Source organism: Suncus etruscus, chromosome 15 (assembly GCF_024139225.1).
Source record: "Suncus etruscus isolate mSunEtr1 chromosome 15, mSunEtr1.pri.cur, whole genome shotgun sequence".
NCBI lineage: Eukaryota > Metazoa > Chordata > Mammalia > Eulipotyphla > Soricidae > Suncus > Suncus etruscus.
In genome coordinates, this window is record NC_064862.1 from 63,691,976 (window position 1) to 63,709,289 (window position 17,314).

The following is a 17,314-nucleotide window of genomic DNA, read 5'->3' on the forward strand; positions in this document are numbered from 1 at the left end:
GACCACCCGCCAAGGCCCTGGACGTGCTGCACTGAGCCCAGAGCCTCGAACCCGGGCCCACCCAACCTCAGCTTCGCCTGGTGTCCCCAGGCTGGTCCCCAGGGGGTTTCTACCACGCCTCCTCCTCCTCCTCCAGGCTGGCCTGTCAGCACCTGCCCTTCTTCTCTTTTTCTCTCTCCTCAGCCCTTTGATTGCCACCCCGTCCTCCTCGCCATTTTCGACTTTGCATTGCAAAAGTGATGCTCCCCCCCTGGGAAGCCACTTCAAGAGGATTGCAGAAGAAGCAGAGTATTTGGACTTGGGGGTTCACATTCATTTTTTTTTTTCTTTCAAGGGCCTAGGAACAGTGTGATTCCTCCAACAGTCAACCATCGAACACCGACTTTTTTATTGTTTTGAACCTCTTGACCTTTCCCCAATACGCACTTCCCAACATCGTGGAGCAAAAGGAGCTCTGGAGGGGAATTCGGCTTCATCGCATCTCTTCTTGAGTTAAACTAAGTGAGGTCTCGGGGCTCCCCCCCTTTCCATGCCGAGACATGGCTGCTGCCTCCGTGGCCTCGAGGATCGACGAGCCCCTGGAGGTGGGCGGATGCCTCCTCATGAAGGTGGATCAGGAACCCCAGTGGGCCCGGGAACCCCTGCTGGAACGCTCCGAGAGCTGCGAGGCCGAGACCTTTCGCAAATGCTTCCGACAGTTCAGTTACGAGGAGGTGACCGGCCCGCACGAAGCCTTCAGTAAACTCTGGGAACTTTGCTGCCGGTGGCTGAAGCCCGAAACTCGATCCAAGGAGCAGATCCTCGAGCTGCTGGTGATCGAACAGTTTCTCACCATATTACCCAAGAAGATCCAGGCCTGGGCGCAGAGGCAGTGTCCTGAAAGCGGAGAGGAGGCCGTGGCCCTTGTGATCTGTTTGGAGAAGGAGACGGGGAGACGAAGACAGCAGATGAGAGTGAGTGTCTCAGGCTTTGCTGTTGAGAAAGAAGGGAAGGATGGGTAGGGAGGCCCAGCAGAACGAACATGCTCATTGCGGAGGGATAAATGAAAAACCGATGAAAAACCTTTGGAGGGAATTCTGTACTTCAAAGGAGGCTAGAAATTCATATGAAATAGAGGGTGGGGTGGAGCTTTGGTTGGAAAGTATCTTCTACAATGAAGCTACCTTGCATTTTATTTTAAATGGTCGGCATAGTATATCTAGATGTAGGATATCGAAATAATTGTATGAGAGAACAATACAATGCCTTAGGTTTTTCAGGTTTTGACTTTCTCAGCTCCATCCTAAAGAGCACTCTGCTGTCCCTCTTTTCCCTGCCCCCCCAAAAAGACTTCATCAGTTATCCCCAGACCTCTTTAATCCTCTTATATGCCAATCAGTATACTGAAGTAGCCACAATGTCGTCGTGCTTATCAGTCTTTTCCAGTTTACTTGCAAGATTTTCATTTATCAGTGGCTTTGTGTGGTGCTTTGCATGGTTCTATTTCAACTACCCTTTCAGAACCTCATGAAATCTTGAAAGATCTGCAAAAATGTTGCATGTAATTTGATTTGCATAAAGATCTGTTAACAAGGCTGTTGTCTTTGTGTTCTGATAACATTTCTATTTATTTCCTTATCATCCTATTGGCAGTGATGACTCAAATAGTGCCCTTTCTAATAACAAAAGGCCCTGCATTTCAGTTCTGACAGTTTTCTGTTCTGTGTGCATTAATAAAGATGACAATCCAGTTTCCCTGTGTCCATATTTCTGGACACGGTATTAACCCTATACACCCTTAGAGAGTCATAGGGATGGGAGGGAGTAAAATTATCATTCCTTCTCACATCATCTTTTCTTTGTAGACATCTTTCTCAGGGACTTGAACTTCTGTCCATCATGACTTTACTTTTCAGGTTAACAGTCCTGTGCACTCAGAGAAACAAGCCCCACTTGGAGCAGCCTGGGAGGTGGTAGAACTTCTTCCAGAGCAAGTAGAAACCCAATCCAGAGTGGTGTCTCTGGAGGAAGCCGAAAACCTCCACTCCGAACACCAGGAGCAACTGAACCGAAAGAGAGAACATCAGCGCCTACCCAAGAATGGTAATAAGAACATGGCAGTGCAGGCCATCACGTTTATTTTGTAGTGCTAATACCATGACTTACTTGATTAGGGTTCTCTCAAAACATGTTTGAAAATAAATTAAACTCTTGGGGAGGTTTCATAAGCCCTAAACTATTGTCAGGCATAAAGAGATGAAGGGGGTAAAATCACTGTACCCACATTTAAAATGTTTGAGTTTCAGAGGCTGGGTGATGGCTCAAAGAGCTTTGCATACTTTGCATTCAAGAGTCCTGGATTAAATCACAGATACAACACGATCCTCAGAAATGCTAAGAGCTGCCCTGGTGCAACAAGCATGAAATAGCAAGTTTCTGCCCCACTGACTGATCTTGGATAAATAATGTGAAAAAGATCATTAGTACATAGAGGTTAAAAGATGTGGCTTAGAGATAGAAACCTGAATTTAAAATCTAACTTCCATTTTTCATCTATGTGATAGTAGCTTATTAACAAACTTTTTCAATGTAGGTGAAATGAGTGAACTTGTAGATCAAATGAAGGGCTGAAGAATAATAGTGCTACTAAATGTTAGTCTTTCTCCACCAATACTATCAATTTTTTTCTTGTTTGGCCATACCTATCAGTACTCAGGGCTTACTCCTGGCTCTGTGCTCAGGGATCACTCCTGGTGGTACTCAGGGAACCAGATGGTATGCCGAGTATCAAACCAGGGTCAGCCGTGTGCAAGACAAATGCCCTTCCTGCTTTATTATTAGTCCAACCTCAAATTAGTTTATTTTTAAGCTTCAAATTTGTCTGACTTCACTGAGGAAGTGAACCACTTCTTTAGTCTTTCTTATATTCATTTTTGCAATCCTACAATTATAGTATTACAAATACCATCTGAATTTTTTTCCAGTGTTTATTTAGCATCAAAATTCTCTTGTTTGCAGAGATCAGATGTTTTCAGTTACTTATGTGTTAAACTTAGTCTAATAACTTCAGATTTCCAAGCTTTGCCATTCCATGTTGATAAGAAATTCCTAAAGTGGAAAAGTTGTCAAAGTACTTACTAGGGGTATATAGAACAGAAAACCTATGAAAAAATCTCAGCAAGATGAATTGATTTTAAAATTGTGTTTCCCAATGTGAATAGTATTTACTGTGGGATGCTGAAATGTTCCCAGGGGCAAGTGGTAGCTTTGGGTACTATTGTGGGGGAGGGGGGTACTTTGTTCACTTGAAAAAGATAAATTTCCAGGAAGATGCTACATTATTTTTTTTTCTGAAAAGGGGGCAATAAGCCATGTAAGCTTGGGTCTCCATGTTCTATAAGAATGCTCAGGATTTCATCATGTGTACTATGGTAATAGCTTGCCAAGGAAGCAAATTAATGTGATTCCATAGAAAGTAGTAGAACATGCTTTTAAGTTGTTATTATTATTATTATTTAAGTAATAATCACTCTTGAAGTTTTCACTAGATAGTGCTAAAGTATGATATCAGATTGTGCTATATGTAAATTTATATAATTTTCTTCTACCATTTGAGGAATGTATCTCCTGTCTATGCCTTTCTTTAAGGCAACATTCACTCATAAGAACTAATGATTGCCAAATGGTAATTCACATACCAAGTCAAACTTGTTTTACATACAAAGAATATTTATTTTGGGTTCAAAATTTTTGATATTTTACATATAAGTTCAGATTTATGTCTTTTCTTGGAAAAGTTAGAAGCTCTGGCTATATCAAGATCATAGTCTCACAATGAAGCAACAGCTGAAGTTAAGCACTAACTATACCCTTTCAACTGTATAAACATCTGCTCTCCAGTTTTCTGTAGCCTGTATCTGGCCCCTTTTATGATACTTATCTATGTATTCCCCCACAGCACTTACATTTAGGATATAGTGATTATGAGCATTGTTATAACTGCATTGATAAAATGCTCAATTGGTGTTTGTTGCTTTTTTTTTTTCACATGCTCATTTATACTTTTTATTTTGGAAAAGGTCCTTCCCAGTGGTGCTCAGGTATTTCCAGAGCTTCACCCAGTAGTGATTGTAAGTAGTAAATGGTAAGAAGAATATGGCAGTGCAGACCATCACCTTTATTTTGTAGTCTTAATTCATGACTTGTTTGATTAGGGTTCTCTGAAAACATATTTGAAAATAAATTGAACACTTGGGGAGGCTTCATAAGCCTTAAGCTTATTTTTCAGGCATTAAGAAATAAAAGAGAAAAAAATGTGGACCATGTGGTATAGGATCAAACTTTGGGGCCTTACCTATGCGAAGAATTCATTCTATTCCTTTCAACTGCCTTTCCATTCCCTATATATTCATGTCTTTTTTGTTTGTTTGTTTGTTTGTTTGTTGATTTGGGGCCACATTGGTGATGCTCAGGGGTTACTCCTGGCCACCACTCCGGCCCCATATATTCATGTCTTGAAAAAGAAAAAGAACAAAGAGTTAAAGGACTCAGTCCTATAATTAATTGTGTCTCTTCTTCTTACAGCTCAGCCTTCTTCCTGGCTTCCTGCTCCAGCTGATGAATGGAGCATCATAGATCAAGAAGTAACAACTACATGTCTTCCTGTTGGATCCCAGGTTAGTTGTAATTATTCTTTTCTAGCACAATACTTTCCTGTCTCTACTGTTCTTAAAGTTTTATTCTCCTTCTATTGGCTTTCCTCTATTTTTTCTTTTTTGAGATAAGACTGGACTCAGTTTTCTTAGTAGTAAATAGGACTCTGCTGGATCTTTCTCTCAGAAATCTTAACAGTTTCTTCTGCCTCATTAATTCCTTGATTTTTAAATCCTTAGGACCTTATACTTCATGGATGATCAATAATCCTTCAACATAGTTGTCTTGGTAGTCATCTTTTCTAGTGTTGTTATTACAGGAACCTATGAAAGATGTTCATATGGCAAGAACTTTTTCTTACAAGAAGAGTGTGCATCAGCTTCCTCCTCACAGAGACTTGTGCCATGAGATTAGGAAGGAGAATATTGAGAATATAGTTTCCCAGGGTAAGGATTTTTTCCATTTTCTTATAAAATGATTTGAGGATTTCTTATGTATTTGTTTATACTGATGTTAAAATAATCGTAAATGTTAGCATATATGGACCTTACTGAATTGTTTAATCATTTCTCTGATATCACATACTAGACATAGTTAGCATAATTATTTTCTACTTCTATTTATATTACTTCATTAATTTCATTTTTTTAGTTTAATGATGTCAAATATTCATGAATTTATATTATAGTTATACTATTTAAATGTCTATTTCATCAATGAGACTAAAAGCCCCATAAAGAAACAAGGTCTTTTTTTTTTTTTTTTTTTTTAATTTTTTTTTATTTGGATTTTTGGGCCATGCCTGGTGGTGCTCAGGGCTTACTCCTGGCTATGTGCTTATAAATCTTTCCTGGCGTGGGGGTCCATATGGGACTCTGAGGGATTGAACCGGGGTTTGTCCTGAGTCAGCCACGTGCAAGGCAAACGCCCTACTCCTGCACCATCACTCCAGCCACAGAAACAAGGTCTGTTTAGGATTTTTTGTTGTTGATGGTAAACAGTCTGATACTTGGTATCAGAAAACACTTGGTATCCCCAGAAAATATTTGTGGATGAATGACATTTTTTCTTTTTCTTTTTGGGTCACACCCGGCAGCACTCAGGGGTTACTCCTGGCTCTATGCTCAGAAATTGCCCTTGGCAGGCATGGGGGACCATATGGGATGCTGGGATTTGAACCACCGTCCTTCTGGACGCAAGGCAAACACCTTACCTCCATGCTATCTGGCCCCGAATGAAATTTTTTAAATGAAATAAAAAAGTAATTTCAGCATAATAAACTCATTGGCACATTGTAAGTTATTTATATCGCACAGATTTGCAAGCAAACAAACATACAAATGTCATTTTATGATATACTTTTGAAGTATTATATCATCTGCATTAGCAGTAGAAGAAAATAATGATTCATGAGTGAGATGTAAGTCAGAGACTTTTTCAAAAAAGGTATTAGGCCTAAAATATGTATTAGAGCACAATATACCTACTTTAGACCTTTGCTTATTAAAGTTGCTACTAACCACACATGCCTATGCAAATTTTAACTTATAAAATTAAAATCGATGTCAAAAATTTCAGTTCTTTAGTGGAAGTTGCTACTCAGTGGAATAGTTTCATTGGACAGCATAGTTGTAGAACATTTCAATCATCACAGAAAGTTCTATTGAAAAATATAGCTTTAGATAGTGATTTTTAAAATGAGCCATGTCAAAAATGAATAAACCAATAAGTATTATTTTAAAAGAATTTAAAACAGTTGAAAGTAATGTTCAACTTCAGATGATACTGATGAGAGATCTGTAAAAAACAATTCCAAAAATAACAAGTATTCCATCCATTTTCCTAGTGTGTACATCATAAATGTCTTGTAGTATTGTCTTGAATCACACAGTATCTAATGATTGCCCAATTAAAGTCTTTAGCAAATATGCTGTGAACGAAATATGAACCATACCTTAAAAGTTTAGCTTTAATGTAGCCCCTTTGCATAAGATAATAAATGTAAACACCTAGGTCCAGAGATACTTACCCCAGTCTTATCATCAGTTATAGGCTTTATGGGTTAAATATCATCTACACACATGAGTAGTTGGTTGATATAACGTTTGTTTGTGAATCTAAATTTTCTGTATCTCTTGAAAAATCAAGTGTCAGGCATCAGAAACCCACTGTCTCATATAACAACCATCAGCCACATCTGAATAAAACTTGCCATAGTTGCCTTTTCACCCTACCTTCTTAGTCCTTATGGATATTTGAACTTTTATTCCTATACTTTCTTCAGTTGTGCATAAAGAACAAATCTTCATCCATGTCTTTTTAGAAATGCCCAATTATTTAATATTCCCAAAAGCTCCTTGAATAGATGGTATAATTCCTTCAGGAAATTAAGGTTCAACAAGAAACTTTCAGTGCTCAAAAATTTAAGTGGTGGGGCCAGAGTGATAGCACAGTAGTAGCATGTTTGCCTTGCATGCAGTCAACCCTGGACAGGACTGGATTCAATCCCCAGTTTTCCATATGGTTCCCTGAACCTGTCAGGAGCAATTTCTGAGCACAGAGCCAGGAGTAACCCCTGAGTGCTGCCAGGTGTGGCCCCCAAACAAAAAAAAGTTAAGTGGAGCTAGAATTCAAACAAGATATTCATATCAGAAATATTGTTATTGTACTTAGTTTGCTTCTCTATTCCTACATAAAGATAGCCAAAATTTTTCATTGCATATATATTATTTACCCCTTATTTATAAATATAGAAAGGTGTTTGTAATGTGGGGAGCAGATTAAAAACATACTTTAGTAAATAAAAAGTACTGATTAAGGGCTTACTATAAACCCAAGACAAAGTTGGGTACTCAGAAGAACCAAAGGTACCAAATATATGTTTCTTATCCTTATATCTTTTAAAAACTGTAGAAGAAATTTGTAGTACATATTGAGAAGAAAACCACATGGTAAGGTGATTGTTAAAAATAGTTACTGTGGGGAGTGTCATTATTAAGGGAGGCATGTTAGAATAAGTAGAGAGGGATATTTCATGTTTAAGGAAAACTAGAATTTAGGAAGGTAACTTTAAAGGCTAGATATAAACAAGTAGTTCCAGGGAACGTGATACAGCCTATGATTGTGGCACATAGTAATGACCTCTGTGTCTGGTGTGAAATATTTTTCTTACTGTAGGAAGTACGGTGTCTTCACCTAATAAGATATCCCGGACAGAGCAAAGAAAGGAGCCATGGACCATAGATCTACATTCTTCTAATCAAAGAAATATCCTTCAAAGTGATTATATAAATGAAAAGTCAGTTCATGCTATTCAGATCCCTGCAAGGAATGCTGGGAAAACATGGCGAGAGCCACAACAGTGGGGTTTAGAAGATGAAAAAATAGCAGGAGTGCATTGGAGCTATGAGGAAACTAAAACATTTCTTGCAATTCTCAAAGAGTCACGCTTTTATGAAACACTTCAAGCTTGTCCCCGGAATAGCCAGGTATATGGTGCTGTAGCTGAATGGTTGCGAGACTGCGGCTTTCTCCGAACACCAGAGCAGTGTCGGACCAAGTTCAAAAGTCTACAGAAAAGTTATCGAAAAGTGAGAAATGGCCACTTGCTGGAACCTTGTGCCTTCTTTGAGGACATGGACGCTTTGTTGAACCCTGCAGCACATGCTTCATCCTCTGATAAATCAAAGGATATTTTATCTCTCCCTAGACTGAAGAGAATTGGTATCAGTGCTAAAGAACAGGTCAGTTTGGTGGAAGAGGAAGAAGCTGCAGAAGAGTCTGATAGTGATGAGATAGGCCTTGAATTTATCAGGAAGTCTGAGATGCGTGGTCCCCCGGTCTTATTTCAGAATCTGAGTGGTAAGAATTATATCTTTTTTGGGTACAAAAGTAGATGATGCAGCTTCTGAAAAAATGGAGTAGACCCGAAGTTAACAAACCTAGAAATGTTGCCACACATGTCTTGCCACTAGTCACTGTTTAGTCAGAAAAAGTTTTCTAAGATATTTGAAACTTAATTAGCAGCACAGAAGGCTCTTTTACTAATTAACGAATAACACGGATTTTGAGTACTAGGATCCTGTATAGAAGGAAGATAATGTAGTCAAAGGGTTCTAAGAATCGAATATCTGAAAATTATAATAAAGCAGTAGATATTCATGTTTGACAGTAAAAGTCCAGGCTGCATTATTATATAATCAGGGATAGCCAGTAAATAATGTGTAACTTGATGTGAAGCTCACCACAGCGAGTGGTGAGTGTAGTTAGAGAGATGACTACACTAACTATCATGACAATGTTAATGAGTGAGAGCAGTGGAATATCTGTCTAATACAGGCAGGGGATGGGGAAGGAGGGAAATGGGGGCATTTGTGGTGGGAATGTTGCACAGGTAAAGGGGGGTGTTCTTTTTATAATATAAACCCAACTATAATCATGTATGTAATCATCATGCTTAAATAAAGGAAAAAATAATGTATAACTAAAAATGTGGAAAAATCATAATTTTTGAATGAGTGATTAGGCCCTGACTCCTGACTCTGTGCTCAGCAGTCACTCCTGGCCGTGCTTAGAGGACTTTGCATGGTGATGCTGGAATAACCAATACTAGTGTTGGTTAGATTTGAAGTGATAGCATAGTAGATAGGGCATTTGCCTTGCACACTGCCCTGTGTTCAATGCATGGCAATTTCTGAGCACAGAGCCAGAACTCATCCTTGAGCACCTGTAGATGTGGCCCAAAAACTAAGAAAAGAACCCAGGGTTAGCTGACTAATTAGCCCATGATTAATCCCCCTGGCCTAACAGATTAAATTTCAGGAAAGGAGAAAAAATGAATCATAAAATGATGAATACAATGGGGGAATAGTAATATGGCTTGGATAAATAGTACAGTGGTTAAGGCACTTGCATATGACCAAAGGAGTGTGCCTTGAAGACCACAAGGTGTGCCCTACCCCACAAATATCAAAACATAGTATAAATCCAAATATAGATATATACATTATATCTAATTAAAATTTTCTAAAACTTAGATGATTAGATATTCTTTGGTAGAATAATTTGTCCACTATTAATTCACTACTGGCTCTGGGGCCATTCCCAATGATTTTTTGCTCAACAGACTGGCAGTTCAGTTTTAGGATCTGAGGAAGTACTGTTGTTATGTCCCTGAAGTTCTGGGGGACCAAGAGGTCTGCCCTAGCATTGCTTGGAGGTGTCTAGGGTCATATTTTGTAGTACTTGGGACCTCTAAGTCTACACTCAGATGCTTAGGACCTCCAGATGCACCAATATCAATGGGACTGAACTAGAGTTAGCTTCATATGAGATGTATACTTTCCACTGTACTAGAACAAAAGGCTCCAGCTATTTTTTAAAGGAGCCACATATTATATGAGATATATATTAAAAATATAAGAAGCAGAGGTATTGAAAGCAACAGATAGAATAAAAAGTGTATAATCATATAAAAGAAAGCTCATATTAAAATTTGGGAACATGTACATGTAGAGCTAAACTATCAGTTGGTTCTCTGACAGTGGGCAGAAATACTTAATCTAACCTTCAGTTTTCTCTTTAAAATGTGACTGAGAATGCTAAGATAATTATTCTTAAATGAGTTATATGTTAGATGAAGGCATTTTGTAGATGAGAAACTAATAAAACATTGGTATAATTTTTATTAGTTATGCTTTTGTTTAGTCCTAAAATGGAAAAATCACGGTAGAAGTAATAAGAGTATATTTATATTTATTAAAGGAGACATCTTGGGAAAAGATAGATAGCTATTATACATAAACAAATACAATCTGAAAGTGATATGAAGGATTCTTCTTGGATTGAGAGCTCAAAGATGTGAACTCATAAAACTGGAAGAGATCACCTAATCAGATAGAAAAGAAACATTTTCCTACAACAGATTGCCAGTCACACTAAAAGTATGCATAACAAACTATATTTAACTTGTCCTGACAGTTTAATTCTTCTCAAAAATCAGAACATGGGGGCCAGAGCTATGAAAGCACAGCAATAGGATGTTTGCCTTGCATGCTGACAACCTGGGGTGGATCAGGTTCAATCCCAATCATCTGATATGGTCCCCCGAGCCTGCCAGGAGCAATTTCTGAGCACAGAGCCAGCAATAATTCCTAAGCACTGCTAGGAGTGGCCTCAAAACAAAAACAACCCTCAAAAAAAAAAAAAACCCAGAGCATGTTTACTTATGAACATAGAGGACTCAGTGACATCAAAAACTACTATAGAAGTTGAGAGATAGTAAAGAGGTTAAATGCTTCTTGTACAGGTGTTCAGCCCAGGTTTGATTACTACTTTTGCATAGTCTCCCATGCACTACTGGGAGTGACTCTCTCCTATCCCTCTCGAAAAGAATAGGGTCAGGAGTAGCCTCAAACACTACCAAGTGTGGCCCAACATTTCCTCCTTCCATCAACGGGCAATAAGCCTACTCTGAGCATAGTTCTATTGGCCATAAGTACCATATTTTCCGGCGTATAAGACGACCCCCTAATTTTGCAGTTAAAACATAGGTTTAGGCCTATATTCACTGTATCAGACAGAACGTTCCTGTGCTGCAACTGTATGTACCACAGTGAGCCATTCACAACAAGCAAAGGTTCAGAGGTTATACTGTAATAGACTTCCTCTCTGACTCTGGCCAATCTGAGCAGGCTTTTGACAGTGTAGATTCGGGTCCAGAACATTGTCTAATTTGCATGCATCAAAAGCCTGCTTGGATTGGCTAAGTTAGAGAGGCGGTCCGAGCAGCCTTGCAGTGATTGGTCCCTTATCATAGGCACCTTTTCTGGCAATTCCCTGGTTGTGTCAGTTAATCTCCCCCACTACATGAACCAAACAACACCCCATCCTCGGACCCTAGCACTGAACCACCAACACGGTTAGCTGGGTTTTGCCAGAAGTGGCCCCCAAGATCTCCTGAGTACTGTTTGGGAGCCCCCAAGAAAGAGATTTGGAAACTCTGTGACCTGATTTTTTTTTTCTGTTTCGTTTAATCGGCATATTGAAACATTTTTCGGAATATACTCGGTGTATAAGACGACCCCCGATTTTCAGTTGACATTTTTTTTTTTTTCAAAAGTTGTCTTATACGCTGGAAAATATGGTACTGGTTAAAGAACTGGTAAGATCTTTGTAGAGGAATTCTTATCATGTCCTAATTCATTTTTTGTCCCCCAATTCACAATACAGACCAGGCAAAGGGCCTGGGTTGAGGTGTATATGGGGTGTATTTACAGTACCTCCTCTTTCTATACAGTCAGTGTACAGAATACAGCCTGTGGTAAGAATTGGGAGGCCTTTTCTTTTTTTTTTAACATATATGTAAAATCCTTCACCAGTGCAACATTCCCATGACCAATGTCCTAATTCATTTTAATTACTTTGAAAAGAAAGCTAAGTATTTGATTTTCATAACTACCAATGACAGACTTGCAAAATTATTTTCCCAAGTAAACTTTGAGATTAGTTTTAGTGATTTTTTTAAGGCATCTGGTAGAATTTTGGCTTTATAGATTGATCATTTTTAATTGTATAGTTTTAAATCTTCTATCAAGAAAGATATGCTCTTCATTTTTTCTAGTTTCATTTATGTATTTGAATAAAATAGTACTACTTTAACTTCATTTTTTGAAAAGTATATTCTGTGGTATATTTGTAATTTCAGTTGTTACTATTAAAGATACTTATTTTTATCTTGCATACTTTAGGATATGCATACTTTTTTTTTTTTTGGTGGTTTTTGGGTCACACCCGGCAGTGCTCAGGGGTTATTCCTGGCTCCATGCTCAGAAATTGCTCCTGGCAGGCACGGGGACCATATGGGACACTGGGATTCGAACCAATGACCTTCTGCATGAAAGGCAAATGCCTTACCTCCATGCTATCTCTTCGGCCCCCTGGATATGCATACTTTTTGATATATAGAAGATACATGTAACTTTTCTTATATGTGTGAACTTTATCCTTGAATGTCAGGTGTGCACTGGGGCTATGAGGAAACCAAGACTTTTCTTGATATTCTGCGTGAGACTCATTTTTATGAAGCGCTCCAAGCCTGTCATCGGAAGAGCAAATTATACGGGGCCGTGGCTGAACAACTGCGAGAATGTGGCTACCTCCGAACACCAGAACAGTGCCGGACAAAGTTCAAAAGCCTTCAGAAGAGTTACCGCAAAGTGAAAAATGGTCACGTACTAGAATCCTGTGCATTCTACAAGGAGATGGATGCCCTAATTAACTCTCGGACATCTATCCCTTCTACCAACATGCCAGAAGAAGTCCCATCACCCTCAAGTCAAGAAAGAGAAGAAATTGAGATTGAATCCCAGGAATCCACAGGCTGGGAACTGGAGGAAACTTCACAGGAGGCAATAGTAGAAGATTCTGGCAGTGAGAGAATGAGTGAGGAAGAAATTATCCAAGAATCAGAATTCCAGGAGACTGTAAGTCTGCTGCAAAGTCCAAGTGGTAAGCATCCTCAGAGGGTTGTAGTTTTTTAAAAAAGAGTATCATTTGCTAAAAACACTGTATCTGGCAAATCATTCATTAATATTTATTAGATGTTTTATGTTATTTAAAATTAGGATATAGCAGTAAATTAAAATCCTTTTTCTCATTGCTTCTTTTCAAGGAAAGATCTTACATTATAGTGATTCAGTCTTTGGGATTTAACTCTCAATTGTTTTCTATGTAGATCAGTCAATATTTTGTATCATGAAGCTTCTGTGGAATAGAAAACAGAATTGAACATGAGAAAAGTCTTGAATAAAGTATATATTAATATGCTTAAAATAAATGTCTCAGTTATGTGTGACATGCATGAGAATGTGGATAGGAAAGATAAAAGGAAGATGAAAAATATTTTTAGTTCTAAACTCCATTGCACTATTTTCCTTCAGGGTATCTTACAAGCCATCCAGACTTAAATGTTTCAAAACTAGTTTCAATATATCCCTTCTCATACTAGAGCCCTTCTCTCTATCTTGTCATGGATCATTCAAACTGAAAACATTTGAGACATTCTTCATTTTTCCTTCTGTCATTTGTATCCCTACACAGGTCAGTTGTTTTTTTAAACTTCTGTGCAATGTCTGTCTCCTCTTTAATACTCTAGCCTCTTCCCTTTAATCTTTCTGTCTCTGGACTAGGCAATTATAACACTCTCTAAAACACTTTTCCCCCATCAGACATCTATTAATTTTCTACAGTTTTCATTCTTCTGAGCTTATTGTTATATCCTAAGCTGTTAACTTTTTTGTGTACTTTGTTTATTCAAAACATATTCAATAAGAACATAGTGAAATATGGTATAAGACCAAAATCATTGGGCTTTATTATAACTCTAATTTTGATCATTCTGGAAATAAAGTCCTTTGGGTCCATTTCTTGGGAATATTAATATTTAAGTAATGTTATTAAGTTCTGGCTCAGTGTGAGTTGGCTACTTTGCTGTCATTTTCTCTAGTAGAATGATATGAACCCAATAAGAACACTTCAGAAGAATTACTAGGTTAAAAATACTTTTTTTTTCCTTTTTTTCTTTTTGGGTCACACCCGGTGATACTCAGGGGTTACTCATGGCTATGTGTTTAGAAATCTCGCCTGGCTAGGAGGACCATATGGGATGCCAGGGGATCGAACCACAGTACGTCTTAGGTTAGCGTGTGTAAGGCAAATGCTCTAGCACTTGTGCCACCTCTCTGGCCCTAAAAATACCTTTAAAAATACTTAATAGAGGGACTGGAGTGATAGTGCAGTGGTAGGGCATTTGTCTTGCATGCAGCTGACCCAGGATGGACCTGGGTTTGATCCCTGGTGTCCCATATGGTCCCTAAGCCAGGAGTGATTTTTTAGAGCATAGCCAGGAGTAACGTCTGAGTGTCACCAGGTGTGGCCAAAAACAACAACAACAACAACAAAACAAAAAAAATGTAATAGAATAATTGCTTGGTACTCTCCTCTCCATACCCAAACCACACCCCCCAACTTGGAACTGAGAGATATCTGGCAGTTAAATTATAATTGTCAGTATATCATATACTTAAGAACAAGGGCTTTGGAGTCAAACATTTGGATTTGGCCTAAATTATACAATTTGTAAAATATGGATGAAAAAATATTAGAATTTACTTAAAGTTGTCTGGGCCAAAGGAGCCAGGACTGTGTGAGAATAGAAGTACAAAACAGTTGACCATGAGAAGATCAGTATTAATGCTGGATAAGTGGTTTATGAAATTTCATTATCCATACTATTATCTTTCTGTATTATTAAGTTTTTCATAATTAAGAAATTAAGTGACTAGTAGAATTGGAGCCAGAGTAACCTGATATCCACATCCTGCATTTCTTCACTATTTCATGCTTTCTCTCTGGAATACTTTTAGAAAAACTAGAACCAAGATGGATCCAAGGTGATTTCAATTTGGGAAACAGGAATAATTAATATTATACTTAGTGTGGTCTAAGATTGAGACAGCCAGAAAAACGAAATTACAGAAACATTTGAAGAAAAGAAATATTATGATGGAGGAAGACCTAGAGAAATAGTACAGGTTTAGGTACTTGCCTTCCGTTCCACTAGTCAGGTTGTATCCCTGGCACCACATCTAGTACTCCGGTCACTGCCAGGAGTGATCCCAAAGTACAGAGACTGGCTTAGCCACAGCTGAATGTGACTGAAAAAAAAAACAATAAAAAGAGATACACTTAGATAGAATATGATGTTATATTGATGGTTCATCAATATAGGTTCTTTTAGGAATATAGAATTGATCAAGAAAATCTACTCTAAACAGTCCAGTGTTTGTAGTGTATTTTAATGTAAATGTGGAATTTTGAAAACAGGAAGAATTCAGAGAGATACAGTAGTTTCTTCCATGTTAATCAAGATTCTGATGAATTACAACATAAATTATTATGCTGTGAATTTTAAGTCAATTTAGAAAACGTTTCTGAAGGCCTACTTTGTTCTGTGTTATTGGCTGTTTATAGAACTGAAATAAAAGAAGGCATAAAGAATCAGGAAAGAGATGTTGTACCTACGGCCACTGTATACAGGAATTATACAGGAAGTATACAGGAATTATAACATGAATCTTTATCTGAGGAATGGGGTTTGGGCCATACCAATAAATATTTGGGTTGATCCCGCCTCTGGAACTACTTCTTAGGTGTGTGGGGGTGTGTGGGAGTATGAGATGCTGGGTATTGAAATTAGGTTGGCTGCATGCAAGGCAAATGCCCTACCTGTTGTACTTTCACTCCAGGCTCCTAACATGAATCCTGTGGGCCATAATATTCATGTTACTATGTTAAGTGGAGCAAAAATTTTATTTTTCATTTATTTTTGTTGTTTATTTTTTTTTTGCAGATTCTGAAGTTGAAAGTAGTATCAAGCAAGATGCAACACAGGTAATATATAAGGAAATGGAATCACATAGGACATTCATTGAAAAGTCTAGAAGGGCTGTTTTCCAGAGTACTGTTCCAGGTAAATATAAAAGGGGATGCATCTCAGGAAGACAATGGGAAAATCTTCAAGGAATCAGACAGGGAAAATTAATGCCTCAGCCTAGAGACTTAGGGAAACCTATAGTGCATCAAAGGCCTTTCATGGGGAAGAGACCTTACAGACTTCTCAAATATGGAGATAACTTTGTAAGGAGTGCTCGTCTTATGTGTCGGATTACCCACCAAAAGGAAAACCCTTATAAGTGTAGTGTCTGTGGGAAATGTTTTGGTAGAAGCAGGAGCTTAATCAGACACCAAAGAATCCACACGGGAGAAAAACCTTTCAAATGTCTGGACTGTGGGAAGAGCTTCAATGACTCTTCAAACTTTGGTGCCCACCAGAGAATACATACAGGAGAGAAACCCTACAGATGTGGAGAATGTGGAAAAAGTTTTAGTCAGAGTTCAAGTCTTATTATACATCAGAGAATCCACACTGGAGAGAAACCTTATCATTGTGGAGAATGTGGGAAAAGCTTTACCAATAGTTCTCATTTCAGTGCCCACCGGAGGGTCCACACTGGTGAGAACCCCTACAAATGTGTTGATTGTGAAAAAAGTTTCAATAATTGCACACGATTTCGAGAACATCAGAGAATGCATACTGGAGAGAAACCTCATGGATGTGTCCAGTGTGGCAAACGTTTCAGTAAGAGTTCTGTTCTTGCCAAACATCAGGAAGTTCATATGAGAGATAGGTTCCTGCCTCACCCTCTACCCATGTATTCCCCAGAAAACTTGCATAAGGGTAAAACTGATGAATTTAGGAAAACTTTTTGATATGATCACTTCTCTTCCTAAGCATCCCTATAGCCATTTCACCCCAATCTCACTCTTGGAAGCAATCTTAGTTAACTTGAGAATTTAATTACACTAAAGACTTGGATGCTATTCTCACCTCTGCCTCTAACTTGATCAGTCTGTTCCTCTCCTATGTGTATCAACTTATCCTGGAAGAGAGTGAAGAAGCTATAGAGTCTGTATTCAGAATGAAACTCTTCGTGTTATTGGATTGCTAAGTCCAACAGCATTCAAGATCCTTCAGTGTAGGTCAGACTCCTTTTCAAGTACATAAACAATTCTAAAGATACTTTTTTCTTTATCTTCACCTAAGCTGCTGAATATAGCTTTA

General features: G+C 38.3%; 1 protein-coding gene and 1 non-coding gene across 2 annotated transcripts; one reads left to right on the forward strand and one right to left on the reverse strand.

Annotated features, from left to right (window-relative positions):
• The first annotated feature begins 445 nt into the window (after positions 1-445).
• Positions 446-17,268, forward strand: ZKSCAN2 (zinc finger with KRAB and SCAN domains 2). The gene is made up of 7 exons (XM_049789505.1): positions 446-953; positions 1,896-2,082; positions 4,564-4,655; positions 4,952-5,078; positions 7,810-8,493; positions 12,649-13,140; positions 16,043-17,268. The coding sequence occupies exons 1-7, from the start codon at positions 540-542 to the stop codon at positions 16,960-16,962; spliced, it is 2,916 nt and encodes a 971-aa protein (XP_049645462.1). The 5' UTR covers positions 446-539; the 3' UTR covers positions 16,963-17,268.
• On the reverse strand, positions 11,838-11,970 carry LOC126031929 (small nucleolar RNA SNORA51). The gene has a single exon (XR_007503735.1). It is a non-coding gene; the product is annotated as a small nucleolar RNA SNORA51 (small nucleolar RNA).
• Positions 17,269-17,314: the final 46 nt, after the last annotated feature.

Coding starts and splice junctions, on each gene's coding strand:
- ZKSCAN2 (XM_049789505.1), top strand. CDS start 540: ATGGCTGCTGCCTCCGTGGCCTCGAGGATCGACGAGCCCCTGGAGGTG. Junction 954..1,895: donor GACGAAGACAGCAGATGAGA/GTGAGTGTCTCA, acceptor TTTACTTTTCAG/GTTAACAGTCCTGTGCACTC. Junction 13,141..16,042: donor TCTGCTGCAAAGTCCAAGTG/GTAAGCATCCTC, acceptor TTTTTTTTGCAG/ATTCTGAAGTTGAAAGTAGT.